General features: G+C 41.7%; 1 protein-coding gene across 1 annotated transcript; it reads right to left on the bottom strand.

Moving 5' to 3' along the window:
- Window positions 1-388: 388 nt before the first annotated feature.
- On the bottom strand, window positions 389-21107 carry OPRM1 (opioid receptor mu 1). Its single transcript, XM_054399162.1, has 4 exons — window positions 20758-21107; window positions 7604-7956; window positions 6151-6671; window positions 389-427 (listed from the first exon to the last, which is right to left on the bottom strand). Exons 1-4 carry the CDS (start codon window positions 21105-21107, stop codon window positions 389-391), a joined length of 1263 nt encoding a protein of 420 aa, XP_054255137.1.
- Between the last annotated feature and the right edge of the window lie 1751 nt (window positions 21108-22858).

The raw sequence follows: 22858 nt of genomic DNA on the forward strand, positions 1-22858 counted from the left end.
AACTATAGTTGTCTAGCCTTTGATTTTTTTGTTTCAACCTGTTTCAGCACCACTGTAACTTGTGAAGATCATGTCAGATCGTTACAAGACCAGTAGCTTTGTTTAAGACTAGTGCATATATTCCTAGTAAACATGACTGTTCTGAAAAATGGAGCTTGGTAAGTGCCCATATCACTTGGCTCTGCTCGCTGTTAAGTTTCGTGCTTCTGCTACATGCAATGCAGAAGCGCTGCAGAAGCAATTTTTCACAGACTGGAAAAGTAGGCACTTTCCTCTGTGGTGTATTTTGGAAGGAAAATGTATCCTACACATTCCCATAGCACACTGCCCAGACACGCTGGGGCACTGGTGCACAGTTGCTTTGAGAGCTATGCAGTAGGAGACCCTGTCACGGCAGTGGAGTGGTTTCAGCTTCCTGAAGTTCCAACTGAAAGGAAAGAAATTGCAAACACAATGAACAATTATTTGATTTTCTTCCCACCCACAAATATGTGTATATGTTTGCATATGTGGTGCTTTTTGTTTGTTTGTTTTTTTTTTTTTTGTTTTTGTTTTTTTTTTGTTTTTAAGGGGAACTTACTATAAACCTAAACAAGCAGCCCAGAGCAAGGTAAGGCTGCACCTTTCACAAAAAGCCACAAAGGCAGAGGAAATGATCATAGGAAGCTTCATGTCTGACTTTCAAAGAAAATCTGCTTACTCCACTGTATCCTGAAAGTCTTGCAGCCCTTTTTACTGCCCAGCAAATGGTATTTTGCAATGTTAGAACCTGTTGTAAACAGGGTAGGTAACACTGCAAATAAAGGGTTTATCATATGGAAAATAGAATGCCTGATCAGATGAAGCCTGATAAGAGACAAGAGAGGGAACTTGCTCCTGTCAAAGTAGTAAGAAATAGATGAGGATTTTGGGGCAGGGAAAAGACAAGTTTATTTCTAATTGGATTGCTTTCCAAGTATGTTCGTTCAGCAAGAGGCTGTCAGGACTTGTGATTTGGAGACAATATTTTCCAAGGCCAGAGAATAACTCAAACGTTTTTCAATTAAACATGATGTACTTAGGAACCTTCTTTATTCTCTATTGGGAATATTTTTCCTCATCTCCTTTTGGCCAGAAACTGACCTGATCCTAAATGTGAAAAATCATTGTCCTTTGGAGAAGACTAGACTCAGAAATTAATTTGGAAGTCCATATTCACTTACCTTTATGAATTAGCTAAAAGAGAAGGATGAAGGATTTATGTTATTTTTTTACCAATGAACTTTTCCTGAAATCAATATTTTATTACTGAAATACACAATTATTTACAAAGGAGATATGCCCAGTTTCTGAAAATACACAGAAAGGCCCTTCTCAATACAGGTAGATGTGATTCTTCCAAGGCATGGAGCTACAGAATCTGCCCAGCCTTTGTCATGTTACTGCATAGGACTCACCACCATTCCCCATGTTTGCAATCTGTCATACAGCACTGGGAAGATTAAAATACAAGAAAATACTCTCTTCATTTATTTAATGGAAATGAAACCAGATTTCAATTTCTCCATGTTTCAACTTAATTTTTTTTTTTAATCTAATATCCTATTTATTTCTACACGTGGTGGCCAGACCAAGAAATAAAGGCAAAGCTTTCAGGGCTGAGCACAAATAACCAGAGCTTGTGCTTACTGAACATATCTGAGACCTCATTTTCAGCAGATAAGGAGGATTTGCAGCTTCTGTTATGGCATTTACACACTTCAGTGGTTAAGGAGAAAGCACCAAAAGCTAAAAATTTGAAAAATAGTTACATAGAATGACTAAATTGTCCTGAAGATACGTCTATATATAATTTGCTTAGTTGCTTGTATACAATCAGGTGAGGCTGCTATAAAAAATTAAATGGATCACAAAGAAACTGACTGAAACAAACTTTGAATTGCAAGAATTATTAATAATCCATTTTCCTAAGGATTTTTTTTTAAACAGATATTAAAAAAAGATACTTGGAAAACAGTTTTCAGAAAAAAATGTATCAATAATTTTTAAATTAAAAAAATGCTTGGTTTTTTTTTAGTCTCAAAATTAATGCAGAGAATCTCTGTACACCTTAAGTAAAAGCCATTTCAAACTACTTGCCAGTGTCTTGGTTACGAATTGGGTTAATGTTGATGTATCAAAAAAAACCTCTGCTGGTATTTGGTCATTTCTGTTGTCTACCAATATTGGGTCATACAGAGAAAAGTTCAAAGTACCTGTGAAGCAGTTTTGCTTTACAAGCAATTTTTCCAGGATTCCATCACTCCTACTCTCCTTTAAACTCTTAATGCAAATCAGAATCACAGAATGTTAGGGGCTGGAAGGGACCTCGAAAGATCATCTAGTCCAACCCCCCTGCCAGAGCAGGATCACCTGTACCAGATCACACAGGAACACATCCAGGTGGGTTTTGAATATCTCTAGAGGGAGACTCCACAAATACCCTGCACAGCCTGGTCCAGTGTTCCATCACCCTCACAGTGAGCATGGAACTTCCTATGCCTCAACTTCCACCCATTGCCCCTTGTCCTGTCATTGGGCATCACCAAGAAGAGCCTGACTCAATCCTCTTGGCACTCAACCTTTACATATTTATAAACATTCAAGTGTTCACCCCCTCAGTGTCTCCTCTTAAGGAAGATGTTCCACTCCCTTAATCATTGTAACTCAGTGCTGGACTCTTTCAAGCAGTTCCCTGTCCTTCTTGAACTGAGGGCCTCAGAACTGGACACAATATTCCAGATGTAGCCTCAACAGGGCAGAGTAATACACATTTATAAGATCACATACACCTCTGAAAATTAAGGTGAGAAAATCCTTTAAACTCACTTTAGAACAAACATAACACATGCATTTTACTATAGTTTATCAGCAAGTGCTAATAAAACAAAAATAAAACTCTTAATCTAGATCTTTTTGGCAATGTCAAAGAGTCTTTGAGAGTAGGCCAGTGAGCAGTACCTTAATGCAGAACAATACGAATATTTGTGCTGCTTCCTGTTACTGCTTTTGCAGTGATAGAAAACACAGCTGTTCCTTCTACCACTAAATGCTTATTTTCAAGTGCCTTAAGTGTGTGAGGCCCTAAGATGTTAAGGGATCGAGTGCTTGCATTTCTCATGAGCTTTAGCTGGATTGAAGAATTCTCACTTGGCAAAAAAGCAGAACAACTGTTACCTTGCAAATGATGTGAAGTGTGCATGAGGACTATACAGCCTTGCAATTAGGATTTGTATCAAATGCTCTCCAAGGCCTTGTCTAAACAAGGGCTTGTTAGTATGCTTAGATCAACACTGGCTTAATTTTCTTGTACAGAATGCACTTACCTGTGAAAAGAATGCCCTGCCAACAGAATTCACAAAATCTTACTGTAAGCAAACAGTGGTTTGTTTGAGGGGTTATATATATATTTTTTTTCTGAGAGCAAATGCTAGATTTACCCTAAGGCTTTCTCTATGTAAAAAATAATAGTAGTGATTAAAAAATTATTAAATGTTACACTTCTAAGTACTATTCCAGAGAACCTTTTTAGTATAGAACCTTTTTAGTATAAATTAATCCTACAACCTTGTCTGTCATTCTGATAGTAGTAAACAACAAAAATGTTTCTTACAGACTTGCTGGAGGGAAAAAAATCAAGTTTAATATTCAGGTTTGAACATGGCTTGATGTGAATGTATTCTATAGACATTGTGGTAAGTGAGAAATACAGCACCTGATAGCTGGTGTGCTCTACTCCAGGGACTGCAGCAGTGAGAAGGCTCAGAGCTGCATCCAGAAAGAACAGATGGCAGGAATGAACCAGTGGCAACAGCTTCCAAAGCAAGGACTGTAGGGATGGTGGTGAGGGAAGTGAAATGTGGCCCATTTATGGCCACTTCAAGTTCTTTCCAGACCACGAAAAAAGAACTATCCACACATCTATGAAGGCTTGAGCTTCCAAGTATTGTCTTCTCCCCAGACCTGGGGAGAACCAATGGCTAGTTCCTAGGAAGAACTACCAAAGTAGTCAATGCTGGGTACTCAAACAACTTAGAGCTCTACATGGACCTTTTATGTTCCATGCATATTGGCTCTTTGCTTCAGTGTCCTTTCTTGCTGCCTCACTTGGACCTCATTCCTGACGTTCACCTTACTCCTCTACCGTCTTCCCCTCACCTCCCTTTCGTTTGCATCTCTTTCCTTTCACTTCTCTTTACACGTGCTTTCTTTCTTCTTAACTAATTTCATCACTATTCCCTAAATGGGAAAAAACCCAAACCAAACCAATCAACCAACCAAAAAAACCCAACCCACCAACATGAAAGAACCTAGCTACGAGACTAGCATCCTCCTTATTGACATTAAAAAGCTCACTTGCTTGCTTCATCCTGCCACAGCTGGCTCCCTCCCTTGTTGGTGTAGGTTGAAAGATCTTTTTGGGAAGGATCATATTCTGCTCTGTGTTTGCTCAGTGCTCAGGGAAATAGACTTTATTTCACACAGACTCAGGGCAGTTTGACATTAATCTTTGCAAAGGATAGAAGTTAAAAAAGCTACAGGTCTCCTAAAGATAATATAAAGATACTTAATGAAATGTAAAAAATATGTGCATGCACATTGCACTGTAAACAGTGGGAAGCGTATTAGATACAACAGTACTGTAGTCAGACACATGCACAAAACTGACTCCACCAAGCTTTACAAATGCATTATTAACAGCTAAATCTGTCTAATAAACTTTCACTACACCTAGTAGATACTACATGTATATACATTCATATGTATGTATACGTACACACCTATGCCAGGTTTGGCAGTTCTACTCCACCACCAAACTGTGCACAGGACTGAGCAGGTGCTAACTGATTTTGCAGGCCACAGTTTGGCATCTGTGAATCAGATGCTGGTGAACGTCACCAGTAGCTGCGGATGCTTAATAAATCTTCTTCCTTTAGCCCTTCTCCATTTAGCCTGCACTCTCTCTTCTGGTGCAGTTTCTATTTTGCCTGTTTGGGGATTGTAATCTTCCGATTTGGGATTTCTGGCAGCAGCTGAGTGGCATATATACAACTGCTTTCACAAGAAGCCACTGACTTCTGCACCTCAAGGAAGGAGGCAGCTAGCTTGGGGCTTGAGTGGCAGCAGTGAGAAACTGGTGCAGGAGCAACCTACGTATACTGCTGAAAGGTGATCTGGCAAAGAATGAACTAGATTTGTATATTTTCTTCTTCTTTTTAATGAATTACAGAGGTGACTCAAGATTCTTCTAGTGCTTATGAAGTGTTTGAGTTACTGTCATCAATGTTAGAAGTTGCTTTCTTGTTTTGCTTGATAACTGAGGGCAGGAGATAGGGAATTGTAGGGAATCACAGGAGCATTGATGCAGAACATGTAACAAAAGAGCATTTTTGCACAAACTAAGCGAAAATAGACTGAATTAAAAAACTGTTTGTCTTGGTATTTGCTCTGCCATAAAATCCCTACTTCTCAAAGGCTTTTTTTGATATGGGCAAGGTATACCTTAAATGGCAAAATGGCACAATGATCCTTAGCATGTGTATATGTATTTTTTTATATATATAAATATATACATCTCAAGACCCATCTTAGCCAACACAGGTAATTATCTGATACAAGAACTGCATGTAGACAAGCCTTTGGCTACTTCTTGCCTATCTTTGAAGACAAACAAGGCCAGGTACATCTTTGTACATGAATCAGAAGTGTACTAGCACAGTTTCTTCTCTTTTTTTATTCACTGTTGCAATGAGAGAATCTATATTCTGTCCCACTCCTGTTTCCATTAGCAGACAAAGAGTATGAGTAGAGAAATTTGTGATTAATCTCCAACTCGTTCTAAAGCTGCCACCTATTATAAACATGCTGCAAATGAAACAGTTTTGTATGCTTTGTAAATGCATACATGCTGGACCCAGTCATGCAAAGTACCCTTCAAAGCACTCAGCTTCTGAGCATCAAGGAAAGAACTAGCACCATGCAGGACTGGGGACTCTGTGTATGCATATACCAGTTTCAGGTGTTTAGACCTTCGAATAGCTACAAATCAGTATACACTGTAACTTCAGAATACATGTCATCTCCAAGCGGGAGGCCTGGATCCAGAGATGACATCTCCACTGCTAGTCATACCTGGTGGTTAGTCCTGTCCACAGTGTTGGCAGTGGAAGCATGGTCACGAGTGTTTTGTCGGACTCGAGTGGAGTTTTGCTGCTCAATAGTTGAGGAAGTGGGGATGCAGAACTCTCTGAAACACCTTTTGAAATTCTCATCTAGAAATGCATAAAGGACTGGATTAAGACAGCTATTTGTGTACCCTAGAGCAATACAGAAGTGCCAGGAGACAGTCTGGAAAGTAGTTTCAGGGATGTTGACCAGGGCTTTAATGATGACATAAATGTGGATGGGAGTCCAGCAGACAATAAACACTGCCACCACCACAAGAACCATCCTCGTGATTCTTCGCAGGTTCCTGTCCTTCTCTTTGGAGCCAGATAACATGCGAACACTCTTTAGGCGTAAAATCATCAGCCCATAGCACACAGTAATGATCAGCACTGGCATGATGAAGGCAAAGATGAACACACAGATTTTCAGGAGGTTCTCCCAGTACCACGCAGGGTGGGAGAATGTAAGTGTGCAGTCAATAGAGCCTGGAGAAAAAGGAAAAAGCAAAGAACGACAAGCAGGTCAGGTTTTAATTTGATTTTCGCTAAACCATTTTTTTTTTGCTAAATATCATAGGTGAATATACGAAGATTTACAAAGTAAACAGGTAAAAGGAAGCGATCTGTGACCTGTCATCAGCACAAACACTGACAGTACACAGTGCCGCAAAACATGGATGAAGCATGAATTAGAAAAACAAAAACAAAGTACGGTGTTCCTTTCTGCGTTTTATTGCTTGGATTTGTATATACATTGGATGACAAACAGAGCTGAATTGTCTTAAGTGCTAAACCTTTGACTCACTTTCCCCATAAAATATGGTGAAAAGAAAGATGGCTTAACTAATATATCTGCTGAGAGTCTGGGCATTTCAGGGTAGTGGGGAAGACAGTGACATGACACTCGGTAACTGTGCAATGGAGGGTTTGGATTTATATTGAGATGCTGTCGCTTTATGTCTTTGAGCACCAGTGATCCAGAATGTGTTTTCTGTTCTCTAACACATCCTGTCAGACTAGGTGCAGACTATCTGTGACTGCCAACTTCACTGAGAATATTCTGGGTAAAGCACAGCTTTCTGCACTGTATGACAGAGCATGAACACCCCACAGCAGAAGGCAGCCAGCCACACAGATGCTTTTCCAAATGCTATAGTAGCTGTGTGAAGTGGTGAGACTTGCACAAATGCACTGAAGTAGCTGAATCTGCATGTTGTAAAAGACACATTATGTGCAGTGGTGTGTCCAGTCAAGTACAGCCAGATGCAAAATTGTTGGAGGGGTCCATTTGCACTGACACCTGATTTATACAGATGTGAGGTCAGATGATAATTTAATGCCTCTACAATAAAGTGAAACAACACAGAAAGCAGTTTAAACATTGAAGTAGTCGATTTAGCAATGAAAGACAGACTTACCATGCCTGTATTTAGTAGTTGCCATGAACATAACTGGCAGGCCAATGGCAGAAGAAAGAATCCAGTTGCAGACATTGACAATTTTGGCATTTCTGGGGGTACGGAAATCAAGGGCTTTAACTGGGTGGCACACGGCTACATAGCGATCCACACTCATGGTGCAGAGTGTAAAGATACTGGTGAACATATTGTAGTAGTCTATGGATATAACAATCTTACAAAGGATGGTACCAAATGGCCATGTTCCCATCAAGTAATTCACACTCTGGAATGGCAGAGTACTTGTTGCTAGGGCATCTGCCAATGCAAGATTGAAAATATAGATATTGGTGGCAGTCTTCATTTTCGTGTACCTAGGAAAAAAAATCAGGAAAGCATGTGAATGACCACAGCTGACATTAAACAAAACTGAGTCTAGTGCACCATCTATAAGGAACTTCTGTGAAATGATGTGCTAGATACTGTCAAAGACCAACTTTTCTGCTTTTAATCAAATGACTTTGCTGTATTTTATCTACAGTGTTTTTACATTAGCTGAAGGGTGCACAAAAGATTAATTGTACAGAGAGAAGGATATACGCAGAAGAAATAGATGCTAAAGAATTGAGAAGCTGAAAAAAACCCACATTTGTACATATTAGACATTCTACTAAATGGATAGATTTTCTGTATCTGCTCCTGTCAAGTATCAGATACATGGTTTGTAGAAACAGAACTCATTTGTAGGTTGTGGAGTAGTAATGACTAATTCCCCAGGGAGTAAGTACCTAAAGGAATATAATTATCAAATCCACTGTGTCTAAAAATTCAGGCTTTTAGACTTTCTTATGTGTTTATAATTACAGGAACTCTAAAAATTTGTAATGATGGTTACTACATTGTATTACTAATCTTAGTGTCCAATATAACCTGGACAGATATTGAGATCACAGGATGTTAAGGGTTGGAAGGGACCTTCGAAGACCATCGAGTCCAACCCCCCTGCCAGAGCAGGACCATAAAAATCTAACACAGGTCGTACAGGAACACATCCAGATGGGTCTTGAAAGTCTCCAGAGAAGGAGACTCCACAACCTCTCTGGGCAGCCTGTTCAGTGCTCTGTGACCCTCACAGTGAAGCAGTTCCTCCTTATGTTGAGGTGGAACCTCCTGTACTGTAGTTTATATACATTACCCCTTGTCCTATCACAGGGTTCAACAGAGAAGAGCCTGTGCCTCCCTCTTGACACTCAGCCCTCAGATATTTATAAACAGAGAGAAGAGAGATAATATCAGACATACACATTGAATGTATAAACTGAACCACTACTTCAGGTGGATGCTGCAGCCCTGTTTCTTGAGGTAGGAGTGGTTGCTCTGCTCAACCATGCTCGTTTGGGCAAAAAGTCTTCAACCTCCATTGCACCCTCTTCTTTCTAAGTCTGTGCTAACACTTTCTGCATTTTGAATATCCCACACTTCAATCACAGCTGAGCAGGGGGAGCTTTTTATGTTTTAATTTGTATTTGCATTGCTAAAGGAAGATTAGACAATCCTCCTTGGTTTCATCAAACTTATGAAGAGCCCTTCACTGTTCCAAGTCTATTGTGTCAGCTGAGTAGCACTTAAGATCCACTTTTTACAAGGATACTATACTTTTGCAGTGCTACAACAGATGTTTCAATCCATGTAATATTCCTGGCCCTGCTGTCCTGATTGCTGCTGAGGTTGCTGTGCACGGTGGCTGCCTGTCTTCTGGGGGGGTTAGATCACTTGTTCTTTTGATAAAACCTCCTCTTTCTGCAAAGTAACAAGAACAGTGTTTGATTAAACTTTTTTAATTTATTAAGTGATTTGCAAGAGGGATAGCTCATTTGAAAAGATCTGTCTGGAAACCTGCTGGGGAAGCCAAAGTGTAAAATACATTAATGTTTTTTTTTTTTTCTGATTTATTTTTTCAGAGCATGAGTCAGGTGCAAAAAACTCCACAACCTGGTAACAGAGTTATGTAGGAAAATTACATATGCAATTTTTTTCCTAGGGTCTGGAAAAATGCTGAATTAATAGCTTTTAAAATGCCCATCTGAAGAAGTATCTAGTGGCTTTGTTCTCTATTTTCTAGCACCATTCATGAGGAGCCATTAAAACTCGAATTTCAACTGAAGGTAGTTAAAAAATTTTCAAGTAGATCCATTGACTTCTGTCTTAAGAAAGTACAACCTGAGTATGATACTTCCAAGTTTTAAGTAAAACCTATATTCTGAAGGTACCCTAAAACCTTTTCTTACAGAAACACTCTATTCATCCAGCAAGAATGTAACAACTAGAAAGGGGTAGATGCTGCAAGCATCCATTATTTAGAAAAAAATGTACACAATTGCAGTGTGGGAGAGGTGCACAATAAGCTCCAACTGTAAGAACAGTTTGGGAGGAGAAAAAACGTTTTCTGGGCAATTTACTGGAGAATCTTGCAGAGAATGAAAATACTGATATTTTTATACTGACCTATTACCCAGAATGAAAATCTTATACCAAGCCCTCTTTTTGCCATGTCCCCTGTTTATCAAAAATAAACGTCTCTTCCATAGGTGTAGCCAAGGACTGGCTAAGGTTATGCCTGGAGAGCTAACCTGGAGGCTTGAATATATTGTAAGCAGACATATCCATTTTGCTCCAGTCACAGAATCACAGAATGGTAGGGGTTGCAAAGGACCTCTGGAGATCATCTAGTCCAACCTTCCTGCTAAGGAGATTCATCCAGAGCAGGCTGCACAGGAATGTCTCCAAGTGAGTTTTGAAAGTCTCCAGAACAGGCTCCACAACCTCTCTGGGAAGCCTGCTCCAGTGCTTCCCACTTCCTGTGTTCTAGTCTGTGCCCATTGCCCCTTGTCCTATCTCTGGACATCACTGACAAGAGCCTGGCCTCATCCTCTTGACATCTGCCCTCCAGATATTTATAAGTGTTTGTAACATCTCCTCTCAGTTTTCTCCAGCCTAAACAGCCCCAAGTCTTTCAGCTTCTCCTTATAAGACAGATGTTCTAGTCCCCTAATCTTCTTTGTAGTCCTTCATTGGACTCTATCCAGTCTGTCTGTCTTGAACTGGGGAGCCCATAACTGGAGACAATACTTCAGATGGGGCCTTACTAGAGCAGAGTAGAAGGAGAGGAGAATCTCCCTCCACCTGTTGTTCACAGTCTTCCTAATCACCCCAGGATACCATTGGACTTCTTGGCCAAAAGAGCTCTCTGCTGTCTCGTTGTTAATTTGTTGTCCACCAGGATCCTTCTCCACAGAGCTGCTTTCCAGCGAGTCAACCCCAACCGGTACTGGTGCATACAGTTACAGTTGCCCCTGTTGAACTACATAAGGTTCCCCTCCACCCAACTCTCCACTCTCATCCACACAGGCAGCAACAGCAATGAAGAGGAAGTGGCTCTCAATTCCTGTATGCTTCACCCCAGGCATCTGCTGATGCCTACTCATTCCTGAGGCAACTGCCCTAATCTTATGGCTGGACAAGAAAGCATGTTTAGGTATGCTGCTGCCATCACACATGATAAATACACTGGCCAGTAAGTGAGTGACTCTCAGGTTATCATGCCAGAGTATGGGTAGGGAAAAGCTCTGAATTACTAGAATAAAGTTTCTTCATGCAACTGGCATGGGCTTTATCCCACTTAAATGCTACACTGTTTTTCAGTATTTCTAACTTGATTTTGTTTCTAGTTTAAGCTTAAAAGTTCTTGGACTTATAGTTTAATGGGCTCTATAGGCTATTGATGAAGGACTTGGCTTGGTGTGCTCTGTAATCTTTGTATTTCTAATCATGCTGGTTTTACAATGAAGGGAAGCAGAGCTTTTGTGGTGATAGAATGTATTTACCTCCACAACTGCCCAATCAACAAAAGCCTATTGAAATTCACAATATTCTTTTCAGTGAATTACATGGGATTTGGATGTTTCTCTGTATTGACTATTTCAAGGTTTTACAAAGGGCTTATTTCCATACATGTATTTTTCTAAATACGTAGATTATCACTGTCTCCAGGATTGTGGGTTTTTTTGGTACAAGGAAATAAATACTGAAGCAATCAATTAACAGCATTTTGAACAGCATGAAATATAACAGTCCCTCAAAATGAAGCCTTTCAAAGCCTTGATCTTAGCTGTTACTGTATCTTTTGCTAAGGTATCAGTCTGCCTGATTGAACAAACAGCAGAAATATTTCCACAATCCAGACAGATGTGTATGTGATGAGATTTTCTGTAACTTTAGAGGGACTGGCTTGTATATGTAATTAAATCACAGGATAACTGTATGACTTATAATACCTAAAGTAGTATTATCTTTCAACAAATACTGTTTTCACACTTTCATTCAAGGCCACTAAAGAATCTAAACTTGAATGGACATGTAAAGAAAGAATCGTAAATGCAGACCCTTGAAAATCTGAATGCTGATCAATTGCATTGAAATTTTAGCATCTAAACCATTAACTACACCAAATTTTGCATGACTGTGCAAGGTTGCAAGTGAAGACAGAAATTGGCTTTGAGCAACATTACTTTTACATCTCTGCAACGAAAGATTAATGCCATGGTCTAGTTAACTAGTCAGGGTTGGGTGATTGGTTGCACTTGATGATCTCAGAGGTCTTTTCCAACATGGTTGATTGTGTGATTCTTTTAAGTCTGTGTGGCTCAAAAGTAAAGAACAAATAACATTAAGGCTATATATTTCCTTAAAAAAACACCCCAAAACCCCCAATTTTTTGTTTGCGTCACACTTGATCTAAGCCTAATAGACACAGCTGCTATGCTGCCACCTGAGTCTTGTCCCTGTTGCTTCTTGGACAAGCTGTTTTACCTCCATGTGGATTGTTCAAATGTAACCTCCTCCACAACCTTCAGACTTTCTGTACCAGGTGACTTTTATAGCACCTTTGTACCAGGAGGCCAGTGCAAAAAAGCCACAGAGGCAATCCACATGGTATATAGTAATATATACCATTACAAATTAATCTGAAAACTGCTCCTACCTGAGTGACAACAGTGAGGAGAAAATCTGAAACAGTCTTTTGCTTTTAGGAAATGGGCTGGTAATAACAACTTTCAGCATAAAAAGGCATGCAAGCTTTTGCCCACAGAATGCTAATTTGGAGACAAAGACTGTTTCAACTGATTTATGTTTAAGTTCGATGAAAAATACACAAAAAATGGATTAATTACAGGAGATTCATTGCAGAAAGCAGTCATTCATGCAAATGGTTTGGCTGCTGAAAGAAACAACAGCCAGCAATTAGGTCTGGCATGCAGACAATCTGACATAACTCTTCTTCAAGCTGGAGATTAGGTTAGTATTTTGAACTCATGTTCTTCTTGCATAAATAACATGTTAAACAAATGAAGACTCATTATATGCATATGTTGGATTAGTTGAGGTCTCCATTAGGTGAAAAGATTAAAACATGAAGTATGCCTAGTTGAGTCAATTTAAATGAACATTTATTTCCACGGCTGTTCTGGTGCATCGTGTATATGTAACTCAAAAATAGTAGGAGAGAGGTTTTTTTGTGTGCTGTCCTGAGTTGTTAGGTACTTTCAATTTTCACTGAGCCCTTAAAGCTTCGTCTAAATGTCCTGTCATATTCAGAACTGTCTGCTAAAACCCTCAAAAATTTCTTCTGTCTGCCAAACCAATTTGTATGTTTGACACTGAAATGAAGTCTCTCAGCCAGCTATGTTCTGGGAAGTACCTTTGAGCTAAAGGGTCTGAAATAATGGACAATTTACAGACATCCTATCTTATTATTCTTTTTCTTCTTTGTGTGAGTGGGTCTCTACAGAGTGAAAGACCTGTACTGTACCTCAGCCCCAGCTGTGATGTGCTATGGCAGACAAAAAAACCTATTAAAGTTTGAGGTCATATATATTCTGGATGCACCAAATCTACCTGTCTGGGAAGTATATGACTTAATCAGCTTGAAGATTTAGTCTTTGATTTTTCTATTCATGAGTACTTTGGAATGCATTAAATTTAAGTGCTGACTACAAACACAATAAATTTGTGCAGAACTTACAAGTTATTAGGCAGTCAGGCCACAAAGATTGGAGGTGCCATACTGTGGTTAACAATCTACTCGTCATTTTGATTTATGTTCTTCTGAAGAGATCATATACCAGCATGTCATTTAAAAAGAATAACCCCTCAGGGAAAAAACAAACAACACATCAAAAAATCCTCTCCAGCAGGTGCAACACTGCAGCAGAAAATGTTCACACTTAGCTACAACGAAATGGTGCAATCTGCAGCACATTCATTTCCTGTGTTGATCCTGACCTTGGAAGTAAAAGCTGAACAGAAAGAGAAGGAAGAAAGATTTCAGTGCAATTAGGACAGACAGATGCAGTGGTTGTTTCCTCCTGTTAAAGCCTTGCATCCCAGCATGGCTCTACCCAGTCAATGCTGTGACCCTTGATGGTGGTTTAATTAGAGAGATGAAAAACCATACAAATATCAAGCATTACTTCAGGTGTCTAGGCATGACATAATAAGAGAGTGTACTAGATCTAAAAGCACTAGGTACAGTTATTTGACATACTTTGTCAGGAGTAAAGGAAGGCCTTCATATACATTATGCTGAAGCAGCCTTCCCTTCCCTTCTCACACACTGGCATGGGGATGTCCATTTTCTAAAGAGTTTGAAAGTATGTGCTGAATGTGGACCAGGTAACTGCTGGACTGTAGTTGCTTCAGCTGCTACCTCCTTCCTCCCCAATATTTTGTTTTCCCACTGCAGAGTTCTTTTCTCACTTTACTCTCTTCCACACCACAAGTGAAATTAAGCTAGTAATATGTATGCTCCACATGATGAGGATAAGGGTTGTGTCCAAAACCGGGGCTCTGAGGGAGGTACTGAGATGATCATCTTACAAGAAGGATTTAGGTAACTGATTTTTCTATAGAGGCAGCATGTCAGGGCTGGAGGTTAGCACTGTACAAGAGGAAAAAGGGAAACGATACCCTAACTTCTGCTCCCTGTTTCCCCTTAGGGAAACACTTCTCTCATCTGGGATCACTCCACACAACAGAAGGAGGAGATGCTCCATTTTACACATTTTTTCGTTTTGAAGTTTTACTCCTGAACTGAGATAGAAGATCTTATAGCTGATAATTGAACACTTCTCAAGAAAAAGGTGGGAAAAATATGTTATTTCATGTCTTTCACAGTTACTTGATTAGCTATAGCCTGTCATCTCTACCTTTTTTTCATCATGCAAATTAAAAGGGCAACATAAATAAAATTTAGAAGTGTTTAACACGAAATGGATGAAAAGAATGCTTCTCAACACAGCTGGGCTAAGCTGTAGAACACCTTGCTACTGGACAACATTAAAGGCGACTTCTAAAACAGAGCAGGGGCTTTGAAAGATAATGATTGCACTCCGACTTACAATATCACAAACCCAAACTTCATGGTATAAACCAAATAAGACATAGAAGGTTATAAAAAGAACTTCATTTGAGATCAGCCTAAGCACAGTAATTCAGAAAACAGCTGGGTTTGCATTTTCAAAAAATATAATGAGCATATTTATATTTTGAAGAGGATCATCAAGGACTGAAAAAATGTCTTTTTACTTGGAACCATAACGAAAATAAAGAATTTAAAAATATGTCTGTTAATCAGTATCTCTACAACTTCCACCTTAGAACACCTAAGCTCAAAAGTAAGCAGTTTAGAATCTTTAGAAATGTTTCAGAATTCTGAAATGCTATTTCAGGGAACATTTGTTTCAAAGTAGCTTTGTTTAGAAGTGGTAATATTTGTGATCTTTTGTTTCCAACCTTATTTTTGATTCTGATTTTTTTGGGGGACCACTGCACATTAGAAATGTCCACAAGAAACCACTGAATAAATGGTGATGCAAACTGCACCTCAGAAAGTCTCTCTGCTGGCTAACAGAATCTTAGAAGGATTCTCACAGTGACACCACTATTTATTCCACTCTTTCACTGAACACCAGCTGCTGGCTATGACTGGAAAGAAGGATAGTAAGCTAGACTATGATGGCCTTACATCATGTTGTTTGAGTTTTTTGTAAATACACCACCCTTTGATCTAGAAAAATCATAAATGGCTATCAACAGTGTTGAGTAAAAAGCTCTGCCTGACGATTTGAAAATGTACTGTAAATAAAAAATGAAACAGCAATATTTCAGGATTATGTTATCTTATTAGCTCATGAGTCATTAGCTTGCTAACAATTACATAACAATAGTGCTTACAATATTTTCTAATTTCTTTCTACTGAAGCCACAAAAAGTTGATATAATTTAACTTATTTTTATAAGGAAATAAAAAAAAAATAAATCAGGAAGTGTTTAACATTATTTTTCATGGGAGCCATTACCAAAATGAAACTCCAGGAAAAATACAGTGGGATCAAACCAGCTTTTTCAAGAGAAATAAAGCGTCCAGGAATGTTTTCTGCCTAGAAATGCCTAGTCGTACCTTCTAGCAGAGCAGAGACGTCTGCCCTCTGTTACAGTCACTTCTGCTCCCTCAAGAAAACAGGAGTTGCCCCTGGATTTCAGGCTAATGTATTTTTGGTCAAATTTTGACCACATCTGTATCAATTTAATTGTTTTTTCAAAAAGATAATACAAAGGTATACATGGTGTTCTACCTGTTCCCCTTGATTGTGGGGGAAGAAGGAGCACTGCTTGCCAGTCGTTTTTCCGCTAGTGGAGGCTGGTAAACTCCTATCACAAACAGCATGCAAGCAGGGACACCTGCCTTTCTGTAATGCAGGTGCTGAGGGTGACCCCCTCGTTATGCTGCTCATTTAATTCAGCTTCTGTGCTGTTCCTGCCCAACCTGCCTCCCTCAGTTCTGTCTCCAAATATTCACTGACTTGTGCTGGTGAGTAGTATCAACTCAGAATCAACATGACTGTTTAAGGATACTGTGGCCTTAGTTAATAGCTCTTCGGTGCCATCCACATACAAAGAAGTTCACACAGCTGTGGGCAGGAAAGAAAAGAAAGAATTTTATGTATTTCTTGGCTTCTAAGTTCCCTGATCTATGCTTCTTCATGAAATGCTATAGGCCTTCTTTCACACTGCATTCATAGCTCCATGTCTCCTTACAAAAAATAACCTGTTTTATATAAAAACTTGCTTCTCTTCAGCCACTTCCAAGCATGTGGTAATTTTCTGTTTATTTCTCTAAACCAGCTCGCTCTGCTTCATATGTTATGACATCTTTCCAAAGCCCCCACTTTTCCTTTTCTGTGCACAAGTAGGAGAATATTTATTCTTTTGATGGTATCAATTCTTTCTACAACTGAAATTTCGCCCCAAATTCCATTCAATTTCACCCCAAATTCCATTCTACTTACTAAAAGAGTTTTCCTGAGGTGTGAGTGAGCTGAGCTGAATTAAGAAGAGCTTTCAGTACTGTATACAGTCTTTCCTGATGAGATGCCTCAGTAACAGCTTTGGGGTTTTTTTAAACACAATTAAGAGGCTATTTTGAGAAACACAAAAATCCCTTTGTTTCAAACGGAACTTATTTCCTGGCTTTATTTTTTTTTTTTAAACCAGGATAGTCATTTAATGAAATAGGACATTTCCTTCCTCCTGTGAAGGTTCATGGAGAACCCGAGTTCCCTTTGCTTATGTGTCAAAATTAATAGCAAAGCAATTAAGGAGTCACTCTTGACTTAAGTCACTTTAGTGGATGTTGCTGGAATTACAGTTCTCTCAGGCTACCTGGCATCATGGTGGTCTAGGACCTTGGAGAGTTACTCTTCTCTTCCACACCACCAAAGGTGAAACATTCTCTCTCATCTATGATCTATTACAGCTTCCAACAAGTTTCCTTCATCACAGAGCATGTTCTTCTTCCTGTTCTAATGTGTGAGTAATATCCCACTGACTTGATGAGAAGTTGGAAAAGACCATAGATCACTGTGTAAATTAATTCAATACCACATGGTACTAATTGTACATCGTCGTCTTGTACTCTGTAGCAGCTAGAAGCAGCATTTGCTCTTGACATAGCCATAACAACACTGTCTTCATCTCAGTAATTTAACTTATAGGAAGTCCATGAGGCAAATAGATAATAAAAATTATCTACAGATTTTTCAGATTATGGGAAATTCATGGCTGGCAGTATGACATCTGACTATTACTGCTGAAGGCATTTTTTTTTCTACTTGACAAAGGAAAAGGTTCAATGTTAGCAACAGCTCACACACCACAGATACAATACGTAAATATTAATTCAGGAATGAAAGTATATAGCTGAATAGGAATCATTTGGGAGAATGAGGAGGGTGGATGAGAATGCTTTGACTATAAATTAATATGGAAACTGTGGACTTCCTTTGCATAAAGAGCCTGATTTTCTATCAAAAATGACAACACATTTCTAACTCCTTATTGGACACATCTGCTTTCTGATCACTGTTTATCCCAGTTGGTACAACAGGGTGGCATTGTGGACTGATAGTGACAGTTCCACATCAGGCAAACACTTGCACAGCTTTGGCTCCAAACCCATGTTTCTGCTTCATGCAGAAAAGTTTTATGAATAATAATGTTTCTAAGAATAATATAATAATTATTAAAAAAACATTTCCAAAGAAGCTGAGCATGAGATATTAGCATGCATCACACTGAATATGAAGTCTTGCTGCTTTCACTGGGGCTGGACTCTTAAAGGTAAGGACAGAGTCTCAAATGTTTTAGCAGCTACCTCCCAACACCTACCATTTCCAAGGCAAACTAGGTATCAATGTAACTTTAAGATCTCATTTCTAGTAAGCTCAATTCTTCTCGAAATTAATACAAATGTCAATGGTTTGTGCTTCTTGAGCAGGTGTGGCATGAAAGGTAGATAAACAAGGGGAGCTTGATATGATGCCAATTTCAACCCAGTTACAAGATTTACTTCCTACCTGTAGGTGGATCCCAGAATACATGAATGTGAGCACAGGTGCTCACCATTTCATACATGCATACTGTGAATACTGTCATGTTAGTACAGCCTGCAACAGGAAATAAATAAAAAAGTTCCCTATTGCTCTCCAGATTTACTAAACCTTTAGAGAAGCACAGGAATAAAATAAATTTTTGTGTTGCTTAAGCCACAAATCCTAATTCAACCATTAACATGTAAACTCTTTTTCACCCCAAATTGGTAAACAGTTGCATGATATTAATTTGGAAGGAACTCTGTCACAACAAAAACTGTTCTTGCACAGAACACCTGTGTTTGGTCCTGCCTGTGCCACAGACTTCCTGTATGGTTTTGCAAAACTCATAAAATTTGTGTTTTCCTTTGTAAAATGAAGATGTATTTCTACTTTCTCCTGGTGCTTCTAGCTTTTGTTTCTAAGATGTAATCTTGTGGAAAAATGCTCTCTTTAGGTAGAGAAATAAATGCAAGTGCCTTCTGCAATTTGGCTTTGTGGTGCAAGTGTAATTCAATTAATTAATGTAAGAAATATGAACACAGTCTGGGTTATACCCAGTACACATACACAATTCCAGGGACAACCTGTGGCATGCTTCTATGCTGACAGCTCTCCTGGCTCTGTTACATTGTGCATCCGTTTTTGTCCCAGCGGAATGCATTCAATGCTGCTCAGCCAATTGCAGTCATGCCCCTATTCTGAAGCCTTTCTGCAGCTGGATCTTCACAGCTGAGTCTCAGACTGAACAAAAGCACAGGGAAGTAGAGAATCTTCCTAGCTCTGTGCATCTACAACACAGCCTCTGAAGTATGGTCAAACTCACTAGGTTTCTGAATTACAATAGTTTGAACCACTGTTACTTGCGTTCTGATTAGCTTTAAGAGTTGAACAGGCTTTGCAGGGACATCCTCAACACATGGTGAAAGAATCATCCTTCACCACGCCACAGCACCCTCCATGCTTTTTTGTAGCTCACACTGTTGGGGCTACACCCAACATGAAGCTACCCTGGTGTGGCTTGCCTGCCATTGATGCTCAGTGCCAACTCTGCTCCTGCCTACCAGTTCCCTGTGGCAGTGGCACCCATGCCAGACAGGAACTGCTCGGAAACACCGTATTCAAAAGAAAAAAGGACGCTTTCTAGACACGGGGAAACTGGAAATGCAAGGGCAGGCCCTGCAGCGAAACCCGCCGGCTACGCAGAGCTTGTCGGGTGTTCAGTTTGGAAACGACGATCAGCCACCAAAGGCGACAGCTCGGTGAACTCCGTCTTGTTGCGTCCTGCCCCGCCGCTGCCGGGAGGTGGCAGTGTTTCCCCGCCTATCCCCTCTCCCCGGCGGGCACAGCAGCACGCTGAATCCCGTTCTTGCCCGTTTTCCACATATTTACGGGCATTGAGATTTCTTGAGTGTGAAAGTCACACTTGTGGTAACCCGTAAAAGCTCGGAAGGTCTTGTGTGTGGAAAAAGTAGCTAAGTACTGCAGCACAGCTAGAGAGCCCGGATTACGGATAGCGGCCGCGATCCTGCCGTAGTGATGCCCGTGTTTACGCATTTATGTATATATACAGATAGAAACGTACATGAATATAAATATATATATTGAGACTTAAGGCAGACGAGATTTAAACCCAGCCAGAGGGAGGCGTTTGGACGCGATGCCATTTATATGTTGCATGTGCGTTTGGGAGAGGAGGGCGCAATGCCGCGTGGAAGTACGCCGATGTCCGTGCGCGAGCCGGTACGCTCTCTGGCTGCAGCGAAATTCCCTTTAAATCCTCCCTCGTCAGGGGACAGGTGCGGAATTCAGACCCGTTGGCCAGAGCAGCTGGTAGAGGTGCTGCAGCACGAAGGGTCTGCAGAGCACCCCCGGACCCACAAGCAGCGCTGACAGTCTGCCCAGCTCTGCCAGCCCCCACGGCCCCTCCGCAGGTTCCTCTTCCCCTATCAACTGCTCCGGCGCCTTCTCAAAAGACTTCTTCCCTTCCCTGCGGCGGCAGGAACCCCTCCGCACCCCCCAGTGTGGCCTTTTGCGCGCCGCCAGCTGGAGACGGATCGCGACATCCCCCGTCGGCACACCGGTCCGCGGCCTGGTTCCCCGCGGCGGGGCACCCGCCTCGACGGCAGCGGCGTCTGAGGGGGTTGCAGGGCAGGGCAGGGCAGGGCGAGGCAGGGCGGCACTCACCTGACGATGACATACATGACCAAGAAGTTGCCGAAGAGCCCCACGACGCACACCACGGAATATAGGGCCATGATGGCGATGGCCGTGACCACGGAGGGGCCGCCGCCCGTAGGCGCGCAGGGCCCGCCGCCGCCTACGCTCCCGTTGGCGCCGCCGCAGGGCTCGGAGCGGTTCCAGGCCACTGTTGCCGCCGCCGCCGAGGCGTTGCCCCAGGCGCCGGGTGGCGCGGTCGTGCAGAGCGAAGCGGCGGAGCGACAAGCGATGGTAGAGGCGTTGGCGGCGAAGGGAACCTCTAGGGCGCCGGCGAGGAGCGGCGCGGAGCCGTTGCCCAGCAGGTAGGCGACAGCCATGGCGTGCAGCGGCGTCAGCGCGGCCGCTGGTTCTCGGTGCCCGGAGGATGCCCGGCGCGGGGCTGGTGCGGGGTGCTGCTGGCACGGGGCGCGGTGCTGGGAAGGCGGCGCGCCCGCCCGCCCCGACGGCGCGCCCCGCCACTGGGTACGAGCACATGTGTACAGCGGGCGGGGCGGGCAGGGGAGGAGGGGCATTCGGCGGCGGGAGCGGCAGAAGGCGGTGGGGAGGCGGTGCTTCCACCCTCCGCTCCCTCCTGGGTTGGTGGGGTACGGGCTCGGGGGCGGTAGTCCCTCGCGGCGTGCGGACTCCCCGCCGGGGCGCAGGTGGTGCAGAGTGGGGCTCCCAGCTCCATCGTGCCCCTGCAAGGCCAGAGGGGGGCCAGGGGCGCGCCACAGTTTCCTTTTCCCTGCGGGGGGCACTTGAAAGCAAATCGCTGAAAACGTTAATTTCCCGAGTGCCACGGGCAGAGAGGAAGTACCGGGAGAGACTGTCTTGGCGAGTTGCAGAGACGGGCAGTGAAATCAGTGCGTGACTGACAAACGTAATGAGTCAGGGGTCTTGACAAAGCCGTGTCCTCTGTCATTACAGAGAGAGACTCGCCTCGTAATAAAATGTGGTGAACCGTGCGGCACCGCGCTGTGAGGGGTGACTGTGAACAGACCTGTGCTTTGGAAATTACTCGAATCTCACGGGTCCTTGGGAGCTTTCCAGAGCTCCAAGGATGCTCTCCCCTATATTTTGGTGTGATTGTTATCAGATGCAATAACACAGACAAAGGAGACATCAAAACTGTTTGCTGAACTGTACGTGCGTTGTACCAGGTGCCTGACTTGCAGACTGCTTATGTGCATCAGCACATTTCCATGCTCAATTTATTCCAGAAGAGCACAGAGATGTACCTGCAGGACTTTTGCTGGATGGCAAATTATTAAGTACAAGGACTTAGCCCTTTTACTGTCTTATCAATGAAATCAGAGGGGTTTCTTGGTAAGGCACAAAAAAATATTTCCCAGTGACCAGGAAGGAGATAGTGATGGCAGTGATTGATCCTGCAACCTCATCGTGGATGCACACTTAGTGTATCTACTCATCATGTGCAGAGCACATCCACCTACTTCAGGAGTGGTAATGGTAGAAAGGAAGAAGCAGCAAGTTGTGCCCTGTGTAAAGATGCAAAGCCTAGGCATTTAAGTCTGAGGTGTTCCCATGGTTCTGTGTCACAAGCACTGGGAGCCAGTGTGGATCAGGGCAAGTAAGAGTAGAAATTAAACCATACAGTCTTTCAAAGTATCTCTGGTTGTTAGCGGTGGGCAAACAAAGAGGGAATAGGAATGAGGTGGTGTTGGATTTTGAAGGGGAACATAGAATTAGATAATCAGCATTCCTTTTTTTTTTTTTTTTTTTCAAGTTATGTACTGTCAAGCCTCATCAGGCTTATAGTGGAATGGAGGAAGGAGAACAAGTAAGCATTTAATGGGCACTTTTGGTAGATAGTATGTATTACTCGCTCTTCATGGCCAGAGAGAGTATTTTCTGCATCCATTACTGATAGGAGAGAGCCATTTAGCATGATATTCAGAAAAAGAGCTTTAGAATAGGAGTTACATTGTCACTGGAAAAAAACTGTGGACAAGGTGAAATGTAAGCCGGAACTCAGAGATTTCACCTAGTCAAAGTCACTGCCTCTTTGTCCCTTTCTGAAGTATAGCATGTTTAGTCATACACAGAGCAGGAGGAACAAGGCTCTCAA

This window comes from Indicator indicator, chromosome 2 (assembly GCF_027791375.1).
Source record: "Indicator indicator isolate 239-I01 chromosome 2, UM_Iind_1.1, whole genome shotgun sequence".
Classification (NCBI taxonomy): domain Eukaryota; kingdom Metazoa; phylum Chordata; class Aves; order Piciformes; family Indicatoridae; genus Indicator; species Indicator indicator.

Bases quoted from the DNA above. Each gene is read 5' to 3' on its own strand.
- OPRM1 (XM_054399162.1), bottom strand. From the start codon at position 21,107: ATGGCTGTCGCCTACCTGCTGGGCAACGGCTCCGCGCCGCTCCTCGCC. The intron at 7,957-20,757 runs GTGAGTGCCGCC...TTTTTTTCCTAG, and splicing joins GTCATGTATGTCATCGTCAG to GTACACGAAAATGAAGACTG. The intron at 428-6,150 runs GTATGACTAGCA...CTTTCCTTTCAG, and splicing joins TGGACAGGACTAACCACCAG to TTGGAACTTCAGGAAGCTGA.